The sequence below is a fragment of the Fukomys damarensis genome, unplaced genomic scaffold (assembly GCF_012274545.1).
Source record: "Fukomys damarensis isolate Sample0158 unplaced genomic scaffold, DMR_v1.0_HiC HiC_scaffold_1, whole genome shotgun sequence".
Taxonomy (NCBI): domain Eukaryota; kingdom Metazoa; phylum Chordata; class Mammalia; order Rodentia; family Bathyergidae; genus Fukomys; species Fukomys damarensis.
The window spans coordinates 71,320,309-71,344,689 of NW_022900913.1; the positions used below are offsets into that span (position 1 = coordinate 71,320,309).

General features: G+C 41.0%; 1 protein-coding gene and 1 long non-coding RNA gene across 7 annotated transcripts in view; one reads left to right on the top strand and one right to left on the bottom strand.

Annotated features, from left to right (window-relative positions):
- Positions 1–238: 238 nt before the first annotated feature.
- LOC109117973 lies at positions 239–11,925 on the bottom strand. 4 transcript variants are annotated; one of them, XR_004516533.1, is made up of 6 exons: positions 11,786–11,864; positions 11,202–11,274; positions 6,551–6,691; positions 2,611–4,221; positions 1,682–1,804; positions 239–563 (listed from the first exon to the last, which is right to left on the bottom strand). It is a non-coding gene; the product is annotated as an uncharacterized LOC109117973 (long non-coding RNA). The 4 variants fall into 4 exon arrangements; XR_002025284.2 differs by lacking the exon at positions 239–563 and having other exon boundaries at positions 898–1,804; positions 2,611–2,672; positions 11,786–11,925; XR_002025286.2 differs by lacking the exon at positions 239–563 and having other exon boundaries at positions 898–1,804.
- A 1,014-nt stretch (positions 11,926–12,939) lies between these two features.
- Positions 12,940–24,381, top strand: part of Washc2c (WASH complex subunit 2C) — a 43,957-nt gene continuing 32,515 nt past the window's right edge. Inside the window, exons 1-6 of one of the 3 annotated variants that reach the window (XM_033761922.1) lie at positions 12,940–13,104; positions 17,550–17,612; positions 18,539–18,712; positions 20,824–20,917; positions 22,092–22,153; positions 23,853–23,900. In XM_033761922.1, the coding sequence (XP_033617813.1) occupies positions 13,075–13,104; positions 17,550–17,612; positions 18,539–18,712; positions 20,824–20,917; positions 22,092–22,153; positions 23,853–23,900 (471 nt within the window). In that variant the 5' untranslated portion in view covers positions 12,940–13,074. Of the gene's footprint in view, positions 13,105–17,549; positions 17,613–18,538; positions 18,713–20,823; positions 20,918–22,091; positions 22,154–23,220; positions 23,269–23,852; positions 23,901–24,381 lie in introns of all 3 variants that reach the window. The other 2 variants (XM_033761925.1, XM_033761928.1) reach the window with 2 other exon arrangements.

Genomic DNA, 24,381 nt, shown 5'->3' on the forward strand with positions numbered 1-24,381 from the left:
TTATGATTTGTCATAACTGGGGCAGAAAGTTCCTGGTCTCTGGGGTAATAAAGAAAGTAACACAGGTACATAGCTGTCACCAGAAATGTGGAAACATTCCAGGCTCTTAACAGAGATGCATCTCACACACAGATTCTTACAATCTAAAATTAATATTTTAATTTTTAATAAAGTAAAATCTGAAATGTGTACAATCAATTTCAATTCCTCATGTGGACTTGACACTGCAACACACAATGAATAGAATATTCTATGACTCCTTTAGCTCATGGGATTGAAAAAACATGGTTGAGATTTCAGGTCCCAACTGAACTATTTGGGGAATACAGAGAAACTAATCAGAGAGGAAAGATAATAAAAATCTTCATCATAAAGTTATTGTGAGGGTGACACAAGATAATGTAGGTCAAACTACAACATGTTTACAGATGAGTGATGGGAAACAGTTTGCCTGAACATGTGAAGTGTTTTAGTGTCTTACAGTCTCTACTATAAGCCTCAGTCACCAGAAGCCCTGATTCTCCAGGTATGAAAGTCTGAGTGCCAGGCTCTGCCTGCAAGACCTGGAAAAGAAACTTCTTGTGAGACAGGGACTGAGGGAAACACTGGACCCATCCATCTACCCACAGACTGAAGGCTATTCAAACTGTGGAGGGCTTCGAGACTACAGCAAGCTTGTCCCTCATAGGGAGCATCATTTTTAATTGTATGAATATTGGATGCTAAAGCCAGGCTGGAGGAAAGTTTACTCAGGTCAGTGAAGGGGCATAATATCCACATATCCCTGGATGCATGTATCTATATAGCCACTCCTTTATTTTTTGTTTTGTTTTGTTTTTAGTCTGTATCTATATATGTAGTCTAGGCTGACCTTAAATTATGTAGCCCAGGCTAGCCTCAAACTCTTGGCAAACCTCCTGCCTCAGTTTCCCCAGTGCTAGGATTATAGGGGTGCACTACCACACCAGGTATACCCACTCTTTTAAATTACTCTGAGTCACCTCAGGATAATGACTGTAAGTACAAATCTCTTTCCCATTGCTCTTCGATGGCACATTTGTCTTTTATTTTCAACCCAGCATGGTGAGTAGTTTGGGGTTGCTTCTTCTGACACACTCCTTCCTTATCTACTCTGAGCCAGGATTCCAACCTCTGCAGACTGTCATGCATGTCCTGCTCTTCATGGCTTTCACTGGGGCTTCGCCAATGGTCACAGCAGAAAAAGATGACAGAAGACAGCATCTAGGTTCTTGATTCCCCTGGCTCCTTCCCTGCTCACCAACAGTTTTAGCAATAACTGTATTTGTTTTCTTAGTCTGTTTTGTGCTACTCTGTCTTAATATCAGAACAGATAATTAACAATGAAAAACATATCACTCATGGTTCTAGGAGATGGGAAGTCTAAGATTCAGGGGCTGGCATTCTACACCAGAATACAGAAGGACAAGACAGCAAGCATTGGGGAACAATGGAGGAGGAAGGCAGCCAAGCTTGCTTTTACAACAAACTTACTCCCATAATAATGACACCAAACATGACCTAACCACCTCGACAGAGAGAGGCAGACAGCAAGGGAGAAGAAAGGGAGCAGAACTTTCTTTTCAATAACAAAACTACTCCCACAATAATGATATTGTCTTAGTCACTTTCTTACTGCTAAGACAAAATATCCAGCACTCACATCTTAAAAAAAAAGAGGGTCATTTTGGCTCGTGGTTGTTTAGATAATTCAGCCCATAGTCAACTGGCTTCAATGCAGGCAGGTCACGGCGTAAGGTTCCAGTGGACACAGCTGCTCACATCACTGCAGCCAGAGAGCAGAGAGAGAAGGGGGGAGTCAGGGAGGGAGATGGATCCTTCCAGGTTGTATTCCCTGTACCCACCCCAAACAGACCCTGCCTGTACTTTTAAGCATACAAATCTTTCACCTCAGGAAGTTTATTCCTAAGTATTTTATTTTTTTGATATTGTCATAGATGAAGTTAGTTTCATTTTTTTATATTGTTCAATATTAGTGTATATAGCTCAATTTACTTTGTGTACTGATTTTGTATCCTGAAAATTTGCTGATTTAATTTAGTTATGTTTATTTTGTGGGATATTTAGAGTTTTCTACATATAAAACTATATCTTCATTTTCCAATTTGCTTGCATTTTCTTTTTCTAACTGCTCTTCTTTTAGCCTAATTGCCCTGGATAAAACTTCTAGTAGCATGTTAGCAGCAGTGGTGAAAGTAGCCATTCTTTTCTTGTTACTGATCTTAGGGGAAAGCTTTCACTCTTTACCCACTAATAATAATGTTCTCTGTGGGTTTTTCATGTATGACTTTTGTTATATTGAGAGAGGACACGCGTCTTTCTGAATGCACTCCATGGATGACCCCATTAATTGTACAGAACCCTGTGAAAGAGGCATTAAAATCCCTCCTTTTTTCAGATGATAAAACAAAGACACAAAGAAGTATGTTCTTCCCATACATTAAATTTCTGTATATGGTTTTTATTTTTACATATAGCATGACAGTTTTTATTAAAACAATTATTTTTATTCTCAGTTCCTTATACCCCAGAGAGGGTTGCCCATACATCCCAAAAAAAAAAAAAACCAACCTGAATGAAAATCTTTCTCTCCAGGTCAGAACCCAGGGGAGCCAAACTAGGACATCACATTTCTATAAAGTACAAAAACAAATGGAATTAACCTGTGATATTAAAAGTCTAGTGATAGTTACTGTTGGATGAGAGGAAGATCAAGTGTGGGTAGGGTTAGAAAGGGTCCCCTGAGGTGCTGGTATGTGACATCTTCGATCTGAGTACTGGTTATATGGTTGCAGCTCTTTGCGAAAATTCATTAAGTTGTGCAGTGACAATGGCTGAGCTTTTCTGTAAGTATATTTAATTCAATAAGATGTTTCTTAAAAAGAATTCTGTTACTTTGGGCAGGGTGTGGAAGTTGGTAGGTTCTTTTGGTCTGTTTTCTACAATGAAGGAATGGTAAAGGATTTTACTCTGTGGATTTTGAAATGAAAACACAGATAGTGCATTTGCATTAAGGAAAATGACAAATCATTTTTATAATTATTTCCCTGACCTACATACAGCCAGAAAATGTGATGAGACAAAGACTAAAAAGATAAGAAATTGAGGACAAGGGCAAACAAAAAGAAAAGAAATACAGGTGGTGTAGAAAAAAATGAGCAAGGAAAAGATCAAAAGCAGCAAAAGACGCCCCCCAAAATTGAGACAGAAACACCTTTTTTCCTCTCCATACTGTAAGAATGGGCTCTAATGACCCCTCACTAAAGATTAGAAGCTTACGCGTTCATGAAATGACCTATTTTTTTCTAAGTTCAATGAATAAAAATTTCTAAAAGCTGTCTCATGCTCAATAAGGAAAATGTCTCTCAACGAAACTTCAGGGTCAACTCCAGTTTTCACAAGGAGGTGTATGTCTTTTTACAGCATTGTGTTCCATCTTGGGGCCTTTCCTTGTGCCATTGTTTGAGGGCTAGACCCAGGCCTCAGATGGGAGGGTCCCCACTCCTACTGTACAGAAAGAAATTCTAGATTGACCCATTAGGAATTAAATTCAGAATTTTTACTGTATCAACACTCAAACATTTACTGCAATAAATTACAAAGCAAGTTCAAATGGTATTTGCATGTAAGCATCCAATCCCCACCCAAACATACATATCTGTGTATTCTGAGCCCATATCTGACATTCTCCTCTTTCCTAAGATCATAGCCTTCCTGAAATTTTTCTATATAACCTGGATATTTAAGATTCATCTGTGTCCATATAAACACAATCCAGAACTGAGCCTAAAAATAACATCATCATTTCAATAGGTGAATAAAAAGTAGTGTTGGACAAAAGCCAACACTCTTTCATAATTAAAAAAAAAAACTTTGTGAAAATAGGCATAGAAGGACTTTACCTCAAATTGATAAAGCCATACACAACAAATCCAAAGCCAACATCACATCAAATGGTAGAAAATAAGAGCATTCCCTCTAAAATGAGAAATGAGACAACAGTATATATTCTTGCTACTCCTGTTCAATATACCACGTAAAATTTTATCCAAAGAAATCAGGCAAGAGAAAGAAATAAAAAGGATATGAAAAGAAAAGTAAAAAGTTGTTATTCCTATTTGCAGATTATGTATGATCCTTTGCAGAAAAGACCCAAAACATTTCACCAGAAGAATCTTAGACCTGATTAACAAATTTTGCAAAATCAACACATGAAAATCAATAGCATTCTTGTACACCAATAATGAATCCAAGAGAAAGAAATCAGGAAAATTATTCCATTTATGATAGCTTCAAAAAATTAAATAGTTAGAAATCAACCCAACCAAGGAAGTTAAAAACATCTATAGCAAAAACTGTAGAACTCTGATTAAAAAGGAAATTGCTGGCTATACAGTTTGCCTTTAAATTATGAAGTTCTTAGGGAAAATAGCTGTGAAACATGTACAGAAGACTCCTTAATGTCTCTTCCCCCTTCTTTTCCCCCTCCCCCTCCTCCTGGATCAAACTTAGGACCTTGCACTTGTGATGCAGGCACCATGCCACTAAGCTAAATCCTCAGCACTAAAGTATCATCTTCTAGGAACAGCTTCCCAAATCTTTGGAAAGCAGACTAGAAGTAAACATAATAATAAACCACCTTTCCTCCCACCATTCTTTTTTTGGCTTTGTTTTTATTTTTCATTCCTTTCCCAATTTTTGAAACTTTTTTCTTTTCTCCAAGAAATGACCAAACAAACTAGTAATGGTGGCACATGGGAGGTGAGGCAGGAAGATTAAGAATTCAAAGCTAGCACGGGATAGAGTAAGACCTTGTCTCAAGAAAAGAACATTTAAAAAAGATCAAACAGCTCCTGTGGTTGAAGGTACCAGAAAGGCCTGAAGTGGATACTCAAGCCTGAGTTCTGGATCATTTTTCTGGCTTGGACTGGTCAGGGGTTCCCTCCTTCAGAGTCTCCATGACTGTGTCTAAGCAAGTGTGCATGAGTATCATCTTCTCTTCAACTCTGTAATCTTTTCTAGTAGAGGTTCACTGTGAATATACATCTGAGATGCATTTACTATGGCCTTTGTTTTTAAGAGACAGCAACTCATCTTATCACTGTAAAGAAAGAAATTACCTCTCAGGGCAGCCAGAGCAGTATGCATGGAGTACAGATGGAAACCAATGGGAATTCCACAGGAATTGCAGAATAACCGGCTATAGGTGCTGCATTTGAGCAAACCCTCGAAGCCAACCAGAAAGGGTCTTCCAAAACATTGTTTTGTGTGACTTTGGAGAAGACCACGGCCCCGAAGATCTGCAACAGGTTCCAGGCGAGGTGCACCGAGTTGGCCGCAGCCACAGCAGTAGCCTCAGGCCAGTTGGCTGCTTGTCCGCCCTCAGCTCCGTGGGGCTGATCAGTGAGGAACCCTCTACCACCTGCGTATCCCACTCCATGGAGGTTGTCAAGCATGGCTTACCAATCATCTCGGCGCCCTTGCAAAAGTTGCTCCGGGATAGCGTCACAGACTACGAGCAATGCCTCCAGGCCGGGCTGCCCCAAAGTACTTTTAATTTTGAGAATATCAAGTGTTAGCCACAAGTTGGGCAAACAGATATCCTCATGCCCCACACGTGGGAGTGTATATTGGTGCAATCAATTTTGAGGGAAATTTAGCTTCTCTATAAAAACCAAAAACATTTACATACATGTACAAAGAAGTACAGCCAAGAATATCCAACCAGGAGTGGTGATCCATGCCTGTACTCCCAGCATTCAGGAAGCCGAGGTGAGAGGATCACTTGAGCATAGTTTTAGTCCATCCTGGACAACACAGCAAGTCTCCCGTTCAAATAAAAATCCTAGCAGCATTTTTCGTGAGATACTGGTGATGATCTAAATGATCATCAGTGAGAGAATGACTAAGTGGACAACAGTATATTCATAGTACAGAATATTCTGCAATAGTTAATTAGTGCTTCTGTAATAATGAGTAAATTAGGTTTACTTTTGTAAGTCAGATAGATATATTGTGAATATTTTTTAATTTGTAGAATGAAAGGTACAGAATTTCATACAGGTAAACCACTAGAAACAATACTGTGTACACATAATTTACAGATGTACAGATTTACATAAGCACCTGGAAAGAGGTGTGAAAGGTTAAACAAACTCAGTTCAGATTGCGTCTGAGAAGGTGGCAAGAGATAAGAAGGGATGAAAGGCACAAGTTGGCCTAGGAAAGAGCTGGGAGGGCAAGAAGCAAGGGATTTAGTCATATTTGTGAAGTCTCATTTTATTTTCTAGTCAGGTATTTCTGTCTCATTCGCTGAGTCTGCTTGAGGACCAAGTCTCTCTTCTCTGGATGTGCTGGCCTTTGCACAGATTGCCCATTTGCAAGTCTAACCTAGACCTGGCCAGGTATTCAGGGAAGAGGCTGTGTAGACATATCACTCTCCAACCCTCGCACGACAGGATCAATGACCTTCCCTTCCTCCCCTCTCTTCCCTCCATCTCATAGTACTCACCAGACACCAGAATCTTAGGGAATGAAAACGGTCTTTCATCCTGAGCTGTGAGTTAACAGTAGCTGTACCCATTCTTGACTAAGCAGGTTCCTAGCACGAAGCATGCTGTGTGGTCTGCTTGGAAGTCTTCCTCTTATGTGACTGGAAAAATTATACTTGGAATTATATTTCAGGGAAATAATGAACTCTCTAGACTCTGATCTGTTGAGGTTTTTGTGTGGCTACCCTTGAGCTATATACTTCCTTTATATATCCACATATAACACCAAGAAAAGAGGAAATAGTACCCTCTGCTCCAGTCTAACAATTAAAAATTGGAATCACATCCAGAAAAACTCATGTCAATTCCTCCTAAATAATAACAGATTCATGCATTTTGCTACTTACAAGTTCATTTTAAATCAAAGGCTTATACAGCTTCATATTTGGCAAACTGGAAACATTTAGATACATTCTAAAGTGATATAAAAGCAAAATCCTCACAGCACTAACAATCCTTTCCAATGATCTCATTTCTACACGACAAATTCCAGTGTATTTCCTTCCTCTGATCCCTCAGTTTTCTGCATTCTCTGAAACTGCAGCACTAAGTTAAAGACTGCAGGATGTATTTGGTGCTCACTGTTGAATTTGTGCAGCACTGTCTATTGTGTGCGATTGATTCTCTATATTTCTTTCTTTCCCCTGAAGTTCCTAATGCAGTGGTTGGTTGGTTGATCAGTTAGAATATGGAAGTAGCTGGTGTGTGCTCCTCACAAATCCTTGATTCCTTTCACTAGTACTGATGTAGTGCCCAGGCCAGCCTCTGGGAAGACCCCATATTTTCTCTGTTTTCCATTTTCCTGAATGTTGCAAGGAAAACATGAGTATGAGGCAGGGCTGGTTCCTCCTAGATGTGGCCTCCCAGAAACCACAAGTCCAAAGGAAGGCAGCTTCTGCTTCTAATCCTGAGCACTATTCTGCCATTACCACCCAGACAGAAGGCCCTAAACACACACACACACACACACACACACACACCTAGGATCAGCTACATAATTTGTGTGTGCAATGCAAAATGAAAATTTGGGAGTCTCTGTTCAAAATGTTTCAAGTATTCAAGACAGCAACAGTAGAGTATTAAACCAAGGGGAGACAATCCAATCAAAGCTTTGTGAATCACACAGACTACAGGCCCACAAAACCCACCACGTCTCTACTGAGGTCCAGAAGCAAGGCTTGGCCTCTCTTCCATGGTGACTCAGCTTTGTCCTACTCTTCTCCCCACAACGCAGACACGTGTTGGACCCAAGAAGAGCACCAGAGTGAGAAATTCAACCTGGCACTCTGTGCCAACCTACTTTGGCACCAGCACCCATGCAATCCCTGTGAGCTTGTGAGAAATGTGGGCTCTCAGACTCTACCTCAGAACCACTAAACTGGCATCTGCATTTCAACAAATCCCCAGAAGACTCCTGCTCACATTAAATTTGGAGAACACTGGCTAGAGCTCTGTATTTGAGAGTGCCCTGTTTTGCTGACTTATCAGATACCCTGGCAAGAAGCTCCTTTAGGGTTCTCAGCAGTTGACAAGTTTAAGGGATAGGAAGACAGTGACCAGAGAAGGGACAAGAAATAATGGAGTTGGTTAAGTGATGTCTGAGGCATGTCACTGGCCTTCAGCCAAATGCCACTAGTAGCACAGTTGCAGTTGAACAAGTTGATACAAATGAGAGAGGATGCGCACTACAGAAAAGTGGGAGCATGTTTTAAAATGGGAGTTAGAAAGGATACAGTATAGGAGTTGGGATTTTGGTAGGTGCTTTGTTTTTATACATGACAATTTATCAGATGTTTCTTTTATTGTCTCTGGAAGAATCATAGATTCTTCTACTCTAAAATTAAATAGGGGGCCAAGGATTTAGCTCAATGGTTCCGCTGCCTGCTTCACAAGCACAAGGTCCCGAGTTTGATCCCTGGTACCACAAAAAATAAAATTAAATTAAATAGGAAGTTATTTGTTTTCTGCTAACACTTGTATCTCCTTTACATTTATATCTTGTATTTTATTTTGATGTAAAGTATTAATAAGGATCTTTTATCTTTTCACAAATAGCTACTCTTTTTTTTTCAGTGGTCTTTTTTTTTTTTCCTGGTGACTTGAGATGGCACCTTGAGATGCCACCAATATACTAAGTTTCCAAAGGCACTTTTGTCTATTCTGAGGCTATTGTTTCACTGGTCTTTTGAGCTATTCATGCACCAATACTACTGTTTTAATCGTACAGACTTTGTGGTGTTTTAATGTCTAATAAGGCTAGTTTCTTTGGTGTTTCCAGTTTTACTGTTTTTTTTAAATATTCTTGCACATTCCAGTATACCCCCTAGAAGTTGCAGTTCAGAGCTCACGGCCTGTTTTTCACAGATTTTTTCCTCAAAATCTAACTAGCAGTTGTTTACAGAAACCCCCACAATTTTGTAGAAATTGCAAATATCCTCGGCAATTATTTTTTTGGCAGGAGGTTTCCAAGTAGCCAATCCAAGAGCATTATTCAGTTCTCCTTGCTGCTGATTGGCTGTTGCCCTGTAGCCCATCTCTGCAACAGCATTCCCATCGTAACAGATTTATGTATCACGTATAGCTATCTGCAGTGTTCTCTGTTTTGTTCTTTTTAAAACCCTAACATCCTTAAGATGCCACCAAAACACCCTGTACCTTCTAAGGCTTCATTAGTACAGTATTGTATTAAATTAAATTACATAACTATAGGAGTTATAGCATATTTAGGGTTAAACTACAAAAATAGATATTTATAAGCATTTTTCTGACCATATATGAAAATCTTGGTTTTTCACAATTTCTGGGCACACTAGGAATGTAACCCCTGCAAATTTCAGGGGTCCATTGTATTTCCTTTCTACATTGTACTTGCCAAAAATACATAACCTTAATTTAATCATGAAGAAATATAAACACAAACTGACATTCTATAAAAGAATTGGCTAATACTCTTCAAAGGAGCCAAAGTCATGAACAAAAAAAGAGTAAGAAACTAGCTCAGATTAAGAGACTATGCAGGGGCCAGGGATTTAGCTCAGTGGTTCAATGGTCTGCCTTGCAAGTGCAAGGACTGGGGTTCAATCCCTGGTACGAAAGAGAGAGAGAGAGAGAGCGAGAGAGAGAGAGAGAGAGAGAGAGAGGCAGACTATGGAAATAACAAATGCAATGTGCAGTCCTAGATGGAATTTTGGTCCAAAAAGGAGCTTAGCACAAGTGATGAAATTTGAATGAAGTCTGTAGATTAGGTAATAATAATGTTCCAATACTTCCTGGTTTTAATTTAATGTGATTATGTAAGATATAGACATTTGGGGAAACAGGACAGAGGACCTAATTTTTCTCTTTTTGCAATTTCTTTGTAAGTCTGAAATGATTTAAAATTTCAAAGGTAAACAAAATAAGATGAAAAACATCCAAGCATAGTGGTGCCTCTCGGCACTCAGAGGACTCTGAAGCAGTGAGATCAAAAGTTCAAGGCCAGCCAGGGCTACATAGCAAGACCTAGTCTTAAAAATTTTTGAAAAATGATTAAGTCATATACAATATATAGATATATACACATTATAATTTACTTAGCAAACATTTAAATACTTTATATACAATAAACCTCTTTGCCAAGTGGAGATGTGTACTTGCTATAGACAAGACCAAAGCAAATGGGTGAGTAAAACAGTCTCGCTATGGGAGGGTGTCTTGCGGTGGCATTTCATACCAGCAGTGGCTTTGACTATACTGTCAGTACAAGAATCAGGCTCTTAGTACATCTACAAAATCTCGTATGAGGACCTGCCAACCAAGTCTAGGTGATGTTGGCCTCACTTCAGACAATAGGCACAATGCTTGCTTAGTCTATTTTGCCCAGGTGAAAAGGTCCATGGCATAGGATACACATTATGGTCATCTGAGCCAATCGATGATACCAGAGTCATCCACACAGTTACTGAAGTTCTCTGTGATGGTGTTGGTTAAGATGCAAGTTTAGTAACTGCTTGAGCTCAGTTTCCAAAGTTGTTACTATTTGTTTTTACATGGATGTGGAGGAATGGCTAGATTACTAGATGGTAACTTAGGTAACAGTGTGGGATCTTGGTTCTGCTTCTTCTCTAACCATGAGTAAGTTAAGTTCTCTTTTCTGTGCCTGTTTCCTCAACTACACCTTGAAGATAACTATCATATAGGCCACTGTGAAAATTAAATGAACTAGTATACAAAAAGTGTGTGGTAATACTGATCACATCATAAATGTTAGTTGTTACTATTTAAGAGACCAGTGTGTAAATAATTATAAAAGTATTTTAGGAGTAGTATCATACACACACATTTTTAAAAACTGACAAATCACTTAAAACTGTACTCAGGAGTGTCCAAAGTCTTCAGTGTTGACAGCTGAAGTGACTAATAAAATAAAGCCCAAGCTGGGTGTAATGCCAGCATTCTGGGAGCTAGAGACAGAATGGTAAGTTCAAGCCCGGCCCGGTTAAATTAGCCACTTAGCAAGACCCCGCCATCTGAGGAAAAAACAAAAAAATTGAAGGCCTACAAATGTAGCTCAGTGAAAAGGTCCGGGTTCAATCCTAATAACAGCAGCCCAAGATGTGGGTGAATACTCACCATATGCTAGGTACTGAGCCAGCGATTTCACAGGTACATATTACCACAACTCTACAGGATGTGTCCTTTCATTCTGGAAGAAAGCTCAGAGAAGTTAAAGTCGTTCTGCAATAGGCACACATAAATGGAAAAAAAAACAAAAACAAAACTGTGATTGTGATATTTTTTTTTTCCCCATCCTGATGCTGGGGAGGAATCCAGGGCCTGCAGCACCATAGGCAAGCGTTCTGACACCGAGCTACGTCCTCAGCCAGGAGCTGGGATTTCTAAAAGTCAGTGGATGTGGCAGAAGAGCGGCTCAGCAGAGAACTCTTCAAAGGGTGTGGATAAATAGTAGCTCAGTGAGCGCGGGCAGAGCTGGGTGCTTCAAGACCGCTTTAGCCACTGATTTCTGTAGGGCACATTTGGCCTTAAATCCCAGGGCAAAGCTAAGGCAGAGGATTTTAAGCAGAACCACAAAGGGAGTGGAAACCGCAGGTCCTCAGGAGAAGGGATGGCGGCTGGTCCCAGGCAAGGACGGCGCGCGCGATGACATCGGCCCCGCTAGCCCCTCCTCAAGTCCACTGCCCGGGCTGGCTCCCTACCCGGTTCCTCTGGACCCCTGCAGGCGAGCCAAGGTTCAACGAGTGGCAGGCTGCTCCCACACCGCCACCTGCAGGGCAGAAGCCACTAGGCTGAGAGCAACTCCTCTGCGCTCTCCAAATGCACTGGCGCACTTCCTGTCCGTGCGCCGCAGTTCCTGTCACGTGTGGATGTGGTCACGCGAGTTTAAATCACGTGGCCGTGTCACGTGAGCCCCCGTCCCATGGGTGCTGAGACAGGGCCTGGGCTTCTGAGGCTCTACAGTTCTTGGCGGCAGGCGTTGTGGCTCTGTAGTGGTAGAGCGTGGAGAGATGGTGAGGGCGGCGGTCTGGGCCTGGCTGGGCTGGGCTGGGCCAAGTAGGAGGGTCCGCCCCTGGGCTCAGCCTAGTCTCATCCTTCCCGCTACAGATGAACCAGACGACCCCGGACCCGGAGCGGGCACCGGCGTCCGAGGCCGTGTGGGAGCGGCCCTGGTCGGTGGAGGAGATCCGCAGGAGCAGCCAGAGCTGGTCGTAGGCGGACCCGGCATGCGAGGGAGGGCGGGAGGGCAGGCGTGCGGGCACCCGCGTTCCCTGCCCCAGGCCACCCCTAGGAACCTGATCCTCTACCCTGCGAAGCCCTCACGGAAGTCCCAGGCACCGGGAAGGGGAAGAGGCCATGGGCCTCTGCCCTGGAGTACTCGGTCTCCAGGCGGGACCCAACCTATTAGGATGTCCTCAGCGGTGCGCCTGACTCCATCCCAGTGGACAGATCCGTTTCTGCCAAGCTTAATATACTTGTGGCCTTGCTGAGGCGACTGTGTTTGGACCTAGAGGCGGGGGGGGGGCGGCAGATGGGCCAGTATGTAGAGATCCCTGAGTGAGACTTCAAGCTTAGGGTCTATAAAACCCAGAACCCTTAATTCCCAAGTCCTATATGAATAAGAATGACAACCAATAGAATTTCAAAATTCCTCAGAAAGGGGATAACCTTTAAGTGCCTGCCGACTCCGTGTCACTCATTCAGTGAGTTTTCTTCATGTTTTGCAGTGCCAGTACCATCATAAGCATCTACCCTTTTACATCTCAACATGTGAAGGTGAAAGGATATCTGTTCTTGTTTCCACACACTTATTGTGTGTAATATAGGTACTATTGTGTGTTTATTTTAAAAACAGCTACTACAGTTTCTACAGGAATTTTCACAACAGACCATCTCTAGGACCCATGAAATCAAGAAACAAGTGGACGGACTGATTCAGGAGACTAAAGCCACAGATTGTCGCCTTCATAATGTCTTCAATGACTTCCTCATGCTGTCTAATACCCAGTTCATCGAAAACGTGAGTTTTCACTTATGTTGTACTTGCAAATAATACCTTTGGGGGAAGAAGAGCTATTGTCATTCTAAGTTCTCTCCTGAATTTTAGTAAGCACAGTTCTCTGTAATCGAAGCTTCTTTAGGATCAGTGCCTGTTCTTTACTAGTAAAGTTTGGATTTTTTTAAAGCCTCTATAAGAAATCTAGTAACATTTTCTCATATTCTGATCTTTCTCTTTTTAGTTTTGAGAGTAGTCAATTGACATGCTGAATCCTGTGGCATTCAAGCCTGTTATAGCATATTCTGAAGGAAGGCTATGTCCTGAGCCCATTAAGTGTAAAATCATAAAAAGACTTATCAAATTTGCAAGATTCTAAAAAGCCTATTTTTAGGATTAGGACAATACCATGAATGCCACATGGGCAGCATGTGTGTGCATATTTTAGTAGCTCAGGTTGAAATGCTATTTCTGCCCTTCTTGCAGGAAACTATGTAAAATGAGGACCTCAGTAGAGATCTCTTTGCTGGTTATTTTCTTTAGTGGCAAAGGGAAATTTGTGAGTTTGAAATACAACTATTCAAGTAAAATCATTGTATGTTGAATATCCTTTATCTTGAATGGTTTGGATCAGAAATGTTTTAGGGTATAGGCTATACTAATAGACTATACTGATTCAGCATCCCTAGTCTAAAATGCTCTGGAATCTAAAACTTTTTGAGTCTCTTGTCAGTGCTCAAAAGATTTTGGATTTCATATTTTCAGGTTAGGGATACTCAACCAGAAATGGTTTTCTGGTGATCTACACAGGTTGTTCCTGTTTGGTCCTGAGCATTTCCCATCCTAAAAGAGTAGCATAGGAGACTGATCTCTAGTTCCCTGGTGAATGCCGCCTGATCGCAGAATTCGATGTCCTTTTAAATATTCCTGTTGCTGGGTCAGGTGCTGAGCTTTTCTCTGTAGGTAGTGAGTGTAATGCTGCGAGACCTGGCAAGGAGCAGATTTTGGAGGTTTCCTTTTTCTTTTCACCCAGCATGCCCACACGAGGCTGGCACTGGATTGGTATTGGATCAGTCTTCATAGTGAGGAGAAAAGGAGTGTATCATAAACTTCATTCTTTGAATTACAGTCTTCAGGTCTTTTTTTTTTTCCCCAGCTCTTAGGTTCTGCATTTCCCATGGTCTAGACTTTGTGGATTGTTTTTGTTTTGTTTGAATACTAGTTCTTTATTTCTGCCCCTGTATGTGGATTTCTAGTTTTCCTCCCATCTCTCCATCCCGTTAATGTTAAATCCTTAAGCCCCTTCCCCTTCCAGCCTGCAGCTAGGTTCCTCTCAGGAACATTCGGGCCACGAATGTTCGTGGCCACTTCGCCACAGCAAAGTGTAACTGCTGCCCAGTCCTCCTGTAACACCACCTTGCATGTGCAGAGCAGCCAATGATGTTAACAGAACAGCTAATGCTTAATGAGACTGCCAAAAAAACCTACCTCTGATAATCCCAGTGGTGGTGACCTGGCTTCTCATGTGTTTTCTACAAACCCTGATGTTGGGACTCACTTCTTTGATTCAGTTTTGAGTGATGGTGCCATTTGGTTTCATGGCAGTTTGTTGGAAAGAGTGTTCCGAGTCAGGTAGGCTTCTGGGTTTTATTAATGGGCCTCAGAGGCAGGGACACAGTTGCAAATCACGTTTGGGAGTTAGTGAAACAATATGGACTTTCTAGGGCAAGAAAATTAACAATTTGGTCAAGACTCAAGAGGGGATCCTGAAGTAGGAGAAAAGCTAATTGGTGCTGTCAGTGTTTCCTGTCTAATTAAATGACATAGTTCTTAAAGTTTCATTAATTTTTTAATTTAGGAGCTTTATCTTGAAATGCTAAGTGCCATATTAATGGCTTGAGGTAGTTAAGAGGTATCACAAAGGGTTTTTTTTTTTGAGTCATTTGTTTTAAAATATTTAGCTTTGCAAAATTCAAAAAGAATTTTTCCAACATGAAACAAATAATTTTCCAGATCATCTTCCTGTTAATAATAAAACCTGGTTTTGGTCATTATTTTCCCCCTTCCTATTCTACTTTTCTATTGAAGAAACAGATGCAGTTGCCAGAAATTTTAGACACTTCAACAATTGGAGGGACAGAGCTTAGAGCCTTATTGACTATAACTTCTGTCCTCCTTCCCCCATCCAGCGCTAACGGAGAAACTCACTGTTTGGTACATATCTTCTAAGTCCATCTTCATGCAGATACTGTGCTTTAAAGAATTAGACCTAAAGGAAAATCAATCTAATTCCTTCACCCCAAATTAACCATCCAGTAAACATTTTGGTGGATTTTTTTCTAGTCTAAATAACTGTGCATGTGTATGCATTTTCCTTAATTGTTTTTTTTTTTTGTACTAAGGATCAAACTCAGTTTTTGAGCCTTAACACATCTTTGATACTTTTATGAGCTTAATTTTTCTTAAGTCCATTGTATGACTATATTATACTTCAATAATTTTCTAATGTGAAAATTTTATTGAAATATTTCATATTTAAAGAAAGTAGAGAGCCACAGATGCTAAGAGTAAGCAGCATCTAGCATTCCTTAATAGATTTTAGTATTTTATCACAACTTTTTCAAAGGCAATTAGCACTCTTTCCCCCATGTTTTTCCTTAACTGTAAACATTTGGGGATGAGGGCCTCCTTGTATCTCTGCCAGAAGTCCTTGTGGATATGTGTGTGAGCACATATATGTGTGATATTAGGGATTTCATTTTTTCCATATATATAACCTTTATTGTGTAGTTGTCCTTTTCCTCATTGAGGAGTGTGAATGTCTTTGTGTATGCATGTGTGTTTGTGTGAATATAAAGTCAGGCCTGCACATAACAGTGAGCCTTTCTGACCCCAGCCCCTTATTGTGTACCAGCATCACTATATTAAATGCCACAGGTTACTAGTGTGTCTTCACAGGCCAAGTCTCCATAGCTTCCTTTTATTCGTAACTGTTGTAGTTAGTTATCTTTGGCTTTTGATTTTTCTGTGTGAATCTGAAGATTAACTTGCTATTTTGTTCTGTAGAAAATCTTGCTAGCATTTTATTGGCATTGCATAGAATGATGAATTTGGTATATGTGACTTCCCACTACAAATTGTAATGTTTAATGTCATGAGCATCCTCTGGGAGGTAGGATTCTTGGATCAGGATATACATTTAAAACATTGTTTGATGAGATTGTTTGATATTTTCATGAAAGTGGACAACATCCACTGCTAGAGAAGGCTTGGTACATCGGTGTTGTACAGGTTGGTACATTGGTGATGGGAGTGAGTTGTGACACATTTCTTCAAAGGAGTCTAGTGGTAAGTATGATGATTGCAAAAGCTCTGTCCTTTGGTTTCATAATCCTCTTAAGGAGCCTGTAGAAATAAAAGGATAGGTGCATATGTCTCTATATATTTGTATAACTGCCATAGACCCCAGGAGCACACATATCACACTTACCTTATCACAAAGGTTAGATTGAAGTAGTGAAGGAACCATGCATCTCTCTTATGTGTATCTTTATACACATTGATTATCCTTAAAAAAAAAAAAAAAACTGAAATTGGGCTGGGGATTTAGCTCAGTGTGCCACTGCCTGCCTTACAGGTCAAGGGCCTGAGTACGATCCCCCATACCAAAAAGAAAAAACTGAAATTGAAAAAGGTTTCAGAGTTTTGTGCATTTTGAATTTCAGATTTTCAGATTAACAATGATCAACTGGTGAAATCTATATAAATATTCCAAAATCTGTTTGAGGTACTTCTGATCTTAAGCTTTTAGGTAAATGATAATCATTGTGTGTTGATTTAAAATTTCCTAAATTGAGCTAGAATCCACATGCTGTATGACTCACTCTTCTAAAAAACATGCAGTTCGGTAGATTTTAGAGTATTCACAAGTTTTTATAACCATGGCCACTGTCTAATTCCAGTGGAGTTAGCATTCTACTTTCATGTGAATGAGGTACAAAAATTTATCATCCATGTTAAACAACAGAAAGAAAATAAATTTTACTTTTCCATTCCCATTGCTCTAGGTATTAGGGTTTTGTGACCTTCTCAGTAAGTTGCAGAAGGTAACATCCTCCATAGCCCTGGGGAAGAATACCTGTCCCTTTGCTCAGCAGCATGTGTATTAGGTTAAACACAAGTGTGAAAACTCCTGTCTTAACTGATGTTGCAACTCTTGGGGAAACCATGGAACTGAACTTTTCTTCATGTTTCCTAGAAGTTTGCATCTTTTGTATCTTTTTTCAGTTGTATACTGAATTCTGGCCTTTGCCATTTGTCCCTGGTCCATTGGTCATTGCCTTAGCTGTTTGCTGGCTAACAATTTCCTTCTGCATCTTGCCTTTTTGTGACTGAATATTGAATTCATACATGCGGTTTACCTCGGATGCTGCTTTGACCTATGAACCTCAATTTGCTTGCCTGTTTAGCGTGTGTATGACGAAGAAGTGGAGGAGCCGGTGCTCAAGGTGGAGGCCGAGAAGACAGAGCAGGTACTTGAGTTCAGTCCCTCTTTTTGTAAATTCTTGACTTAGAGAAGGGCAACAACTGAGACTTACAAGTCTTGTGGGGGTGGTGGCAAGGGACAGACACAGGGAAATGAGATGACTTTCCTGTCAATGCCCAGTTGAACAGCTTTATTTTTTCCTGAAAGTTAGCATACTGAGTAACAGATAGATTGAATGCCTGAATTCTGGCATAAGAATAGAGAGAAGTCAGTGGACTTTTTCTATAAAGGGCCAAATAGTAAATATTATAGGTTTCATAAGCTGCAAAACCTGCCTCTTCTTCCTTCTACTCCTCTTCATCTTCTTCCTGCTTCCTTCCCTACCTGTCTCTCGTACACTCATCCTTCTACCCCTTCCTCTTTCTTCTCCTTTCAACCCTTTAAAAATATAGCAGCCATTCTTGACCATCACTAAAAAAGGCTCCTGGATGTAGTTTGCCAACTTCTGATTTGGAATGTTATGTGGGTTAGTCCTTTAAACCAATTTTCTCTTTCCCTTTCATGCCTGCTTTGACTATTCTGCCTATCAAAGTGACAGGAAGGTGAATGAATCTGGTTTAGTGTACGAATCTGACTACCTCTGGAGTGTTAGTATAGTCAGTACTAACTGTACAGGGAGCAGTTACTGACTCTGTGACAATTCAGGGCCTGGTGATATAGGACACTTTGACTCTTTGCAGTTTGAGTGAGGGTCTTCCTGAGTTGCCCAGGTTGGCCTTAAACTTGTAATTCTCCGGCCTCAGTGTCTCAAGTAGTTGCGATTACAGGCACCTGCCACCACATCCAGTGTGTCAGTACTTTTAATTGGAATTTGTTTATAGTGTGAGGCTACACCGTAGAGAACATTGCAGTGTTTCCATGGGGTGCTGTCATTATGTTGGACATCCACAATGAGTGATGGTTTGTTTACAGGAAAAGACCCGGGAACAAAAAGAAGTAGATCTGATTCCTAAAGTCCAAGAGGCCATGAACTATGGTTTACAAGTACTGGAGAGCGCCTTTGAGCAACTTGACATAAAAGCAGGGAACTCGGACTCTGAAGAAGATGATGTTAACGAGCGGGTGGAACTGATTCTTGAACCTAAGGTTAGCACATTCAATTCAGTTACTTCCTGCTGTACCATACTTCCTGGGCACAGGATTGGGCACAGCTGGACTTCAGCTCTAGGAAGTACAGGTGACACTTAGCAGTCCTGTGGTGATCCTGTTGGAAGACTGGCCATGCACAGGCACTGATGGAGCACTTGAGCACAGAACATGCCAGGCTAGGGGCCCAGAGTCGCCAGGCCTGGTGTGAGGGAGGAGGCGTGTGTACCAGTGACCGTCACGTGCTCAGAGACTCAGCTTCTAACTAAGGCATTGGGGCAAAGACAAGATTTGGATTAGGGTAGGGTTTGTTCTTTTCCAAACTTCAGAAGTTTTAAAAAGTTTATGTATATTTGTCTTGTACAGCATGTTTTGAAATCCATATACATTGTAGAATACCTCCATCTGACTAACTTATGGATCCCTCATGTGGTTACTTTTCTGGTGATTGTTAAGACCACAGTCTACTCTTGGTCTTACTCCTCTTGTCTAATTGAAACCTTGTCCCCTCTGCCCTGCATCTCCCTAACCTCCACTCCTCCAGTCTGAATTGGAATGAGAGGCTCAGAAGAGGTATAGGGTGTTGGGAACCTGGGACTCTGAGCAGTGGATTGAAAAGTGTTTGGGTCATTCCCATTTGGCGGGTACAAGAACGGCCACTGTGAGCTTTCCTGTGTAGGCTTCCTGTTCACCTCATAGGTGTGTACGTGTTGCATATTCTTTGTCAAAGTGTTAAAGGAGACAAAGGGCAACACATCACTCAGTAGTCAACACAAAGGCCACTATGTTGATTTCTGAGAGAGTCCACATGACAGCAAGTGCTTTTTTGGATTAAAGCACGAAACCCAGCTCTTTTAATTACTCATTTAGTTCTACCAACTTGAAGTCCACAGTTATACCAAGTTGGTGTGGATCCTTATCACTGGCTTTCAGTTTCACTGTGGGTTTAGAAGTCTGCAGCAGGCCTGAGGACATGTATTGCATAAGGTATCAGGATTGTTCTCTCCTGGGCCCCAGGGTGTTAAGAGAGATACAGGTCAGCCTTTGCTCTTGAAGTGGTGGTAGGAGGTAGTCATGGGGCATGGTGGGGAATGACAGTGGCATTATCTTGACCCTACCCCTTTAATTAACACACGTGATTGTGGAGGCCTGAAATGGAAAGATCTCCAGCATATACTACCGGGCACACTGCTCCTCCATCCCCTTCCGGGCCTTCATCAATTACAGCACCGCTTTTCCAAATCTGCAGTTTTGAGCTACTCCAGGCAAGGGCAGTGTTACTCTACAGTTTCCTGGCTGTTTTCTTCTCACTGTCTTGGTATAGTTTGCCACTGCTCTAGCTTCTCTGCTCTGCCGCAGTGTGAACAGACCCCTTCCCTTGGTGCCTGGTTTGTCCTGTCCCCTCTGCCATTCAGCTTGCAGTTGCCCACCTGCTGTCACTGGGGCTGGTTCCTTAGTGTGCTTTTCCACATTTAGGGCTGCTATTGTTGAGCCTGTGGTAAGTATTTCTATACATAAAAAGCAGGATAAAGCATTACTGGTGAGCCAAACATACATATTTTTAATACATAAAAATACACGTTAATATTTTTACATTTTATTTAAAAGATTTTTTAATGTATTTTTCATGTCTTTGTACATATATAAATGATGGGTATCTATAGTGAGAGACATACCTACACTTGGGTGTCAGGGTGCCTCACTAATACTATGTTTTAGAGGCGTGAACTGAGAGTGGGATTTCTCAGAGCTTCCCCAAATTTTCTGTTCCTTTCTGTGGTTCTTTGGAATGCTTTACTGGAAGGCTCTGCCCTTTTCCTTGTTTGTTTACTGCTGGTGAATTTCTTTTACAGGCCATTTCCAGTTTTGTTAACAAGGAACTTGGGAGGATTCTGCTTTACCTTGCTATCTTTACCTAGGGTTTGAATTTTTTAAAATCGATGATTTTAAGAATTCTGTTCATTTGTTTTACTCTCAGTCCTACTGTTTCTTACTGTCCACTTTCATTACATAGCTTGTTTGAGGTAGTCAGAAAAGCAGTTGTTAAAGAAGATACTTGGTTTCCTTTTTTAACCAAAACATTAATGACTGTTTGCTTTTGTTCTTTGCAGGACCTGTACATTGACCGCCCCTTGCCCTACCTCATTGGCTCTAAACTCTTCATGGAGCAGGAAGACGTAGGACTCGGAGAGCTCTCTAGTGAAGGTGCTTGTCTTACTTACTTTCTGGTCACTAGAACAAAATACTCTACAACTGTAAGGTGGAAGAAAGGTTTATCTTGGCTCATGGTTTGTAGAAGTTTCAGTCCATGGTTGGCTGGCTCAATGCAGGATGGCCTGACAGAGGAGGGCTGTTCATGGCTTGGCATTAGAAAGCAGAAAGCAATCAGGGAGGAGGGATGTGAGGGACGTAGACCCTTCTAAGCCACAGCCTCAGTGGTCCACCTCCTCCTTCAAGCTTCTCCCAGCATCACATTTATAGCTGTAAACTCACCAGTGTTCTAATCCACGGGTGAGTATCTATGCACACATATCATGCACTGGATAGTGGCTTCCCAATGCTCCACTTGTGATCATACAAGACTTTGGGGGGACATCTAAATAAAAACCATAATGATGCTTGTCTTCAGCAAATACTCTTGTTACTTTTAACATTTAGAAAGTACTTTCAAACTTTACATAAACATTGCAGAAACAGTCCAGAGAATCCACATATACTCTTCACCGAGCTTTGTCAGTAAACCTTTCACCACATACATTTTATCATTTTCTCTAATAGGTGCACATAATGTTCTTTGAGAACTCTTTGATGAAGCATGCCCCAGTATGCCTAAATAGTTCCCTCTCTATTTTTCAAGAACAAGGATACTGTCTTATACAGTATAACCATGGTATAATGATCCAAACCAAGAAACTTTACTGGATGTAATATCATAATGCTCTTCTCTAGTCTGTGATCATACTTGAGTTTTGCCAGCTGTCCTCATGAGGCCTTTTCTTGTGTCTCTTCTTCCTCTGGTTCAGGACTCAGTCCAGGACCTGGGAGGGCATTTAGTTGTCAACAGTCTCTGTCATCTTTTAGGGTGACACAATTTCTCAGCCTTCTTTCCTTTTCATGACCTTGACATCTTTGAAGAGTACAGCCAGGGTTTTTTTTTTCCTTTGTAAAGAATAATTATTTAGTGATATTGAGAGGTGCTTTCAGACTGTATAAATATCTTGTCCCTCGGTATAATTATATTTTTAATTCCCAAAAGTGGACATATGCAGTTTGATCAGAGCCTCTGTGATCCCGTTGCATATTATCGTTCTTAGAAGAAGGAATATATTCCTTAGAAGGAATTAAGGCATTAGTGGTCAGCCTTACCCTCTTCTCACAGAAGGCTCCATGGGCAGTGATCGAGGCAGCATTGTGGACAGTGAAGAGGAGAAGGAGGAGGAGGTAAGTACTGTAGTCTGACCAAGTCATGATGAGTGGGAAGCTGAGGTGTTCAGCAGACAAAGTCTGTATTTGTGAGTTAACCTGTCCGATTTCATAAAACTTTTAACAATAGTGGAAGCCACAATCTGAAGCTTTTCCTTGGGGTTAGATTTCCTCTTTGTCTTTTGTACAGAAACAAAGAAAACTGATCCATTGTCCTTTAGGGTTAGCTTCTATTCATCTTGCCACCGAATCCCTCCTCTTCCTAGTATATTTCAGGGCAGCTTAGATCTCTGCCTGTGGTCATAACTTTTGAGTATATTCTATCTCCAAATGGTTCCAGGGGAAAAAATACCTGCATCTAAAATATTTTTATGATAAAGCTTCTAGACCAGAAGGTACATTAAGCATCGCTGCCACTTTGAGCACATTGGTGTCCACAGAACATTATCCGGCCCTTAGAGGGGGCATCGTGAGGGGCAGAGACTCCATGAGGGGTGGCCCTTGAGTATAAGAGTTCTGAAAGGAGATAGATTTGTGTGTTTGACCCTTTCCTCATCTGTCCTGCTTTCTGCATCCCCTCTTCTGCCTGCCTTCCTATAGCCCCTAAGCAGAAATCTTAGCAGAAAAAAATGAGCTTTCCTTTGGTAACTGCTGAACCCAGTCACTCACTCCCTGCTGTTTTTAGCCATCAGTGTTACTCTTCACCAAATCACTGGGCATAAATACTAGTGTCCCCTTAGGTCCGATGAAACAGCCTACATAGAGGAAGTAGAGAGTAGAGTCCAGAACATGAAATAATACAACTGACCTAACTGAATATGTAGCTGTTTGAATTCAGAAGTCAGAATCAGAAGTGCAAGTGTCATGAAGAAATGGTTGGACCACAGATGCCAGCTGTGACAGCCTTCACGCCCCATCCATCTTGTCTGCACCTCTGTCCTTGCAGTGACCCATGCCCAATGCCACAGACTGAGTGTTGGAGCTCTTCTGCCACATTACTTAGTATCAGCTTGCCTAGAATCTTAGACCAAAGTCATCTTTGCTTGAGTAAAGCCTGTGCTAACCGAGCCATCTTCCCCCCTTAGGAGTCAGATGATGATTTTGCCAATCAGAGTGACAACAATCAAAACCAGGTGAGGCCCATGTCTTGAAGTGATTTTATTTTTTAAATTTTAAATACCTACTAAAACTACTTTAGAATGATTTATGGCAAGGGAGGGTTTTCTTCATATTTATAACTAAGTTTCCCTTACAGATGTCATATATTTAAGACTACCCTATTCATACACTTTTTTTCCAATTTTACTTTATATTTTATAATTTTTTTCTTTAAAAAGGGGGTAGGGAACAGAGCTGTGAAAGAATACCCAGTTACCCAAACCGAACTATTAACCCAAACTGAATCCTTCTCTCCTGTTTCACAGTTTGAAAAGTGTAGGGCTGAAGGTATAGCTCAGTGGTAGAGCACTTACCTGGCATGTGTGGGGCTCTGGGTTCCATCCCCAGTTCTGCCAAGGAGGATAAAGCAATTGAGACAGTAGAGAGAAAACTTCTGCTATTGCACCTCTGTCCTTGCAGTGACCCATGCCCAATGCCACAGACTGAGTGTTGGAGCTCTTCTGCCACATTACTTAGTATCAGCTTGCCTAGAATCTTAGACCAAAGTCATCTTTGCTTGAGTAAAGCCTGTGCTAACCGAGCCATCTTCCCCCCTTAGGAGTCAGATGATGATTTTGCCAATCAGAGTGACAACAATCAAAACCAGGTGAGGCCCATGTCTTGAAGTGATTTTATTTTTTAAATTTTAAATACCTACTAAAACTACTTTAGAATGATTTATGGCAAGGGAGGGTTTTCTTCATATTTATAACTAAGTTTCCCTTACAGATGTCATATATTTAAGACTACCCTATTCATACACTTTTTTTCCAATTTTACTTTATATTTTATAATTTTTTTCTTTAAAAAGGGGGTAGGGAACAGAGCTGTGAAAGAATACCCAGTTACCCAAACCGAACTATTAACCCAAACTGAATCCTTCTCTCCTGTTTCACAGTTTGAAAAGTGTAGGGCTGAAGGTATAGCTCAGTGGTAGAGCACTTACCTGGCATGTGTGGGGCTCTGGGTTCCATCCCCAGTTCTGCCAAGGAGGATAAAGCAATTGAGACAGTAGAGAGAAAACTTATCTTAGCTCAATGTTCTTAATTTTTGTAAGTCCATAAAAGGTGTATTTTGTTTCTGTTCTT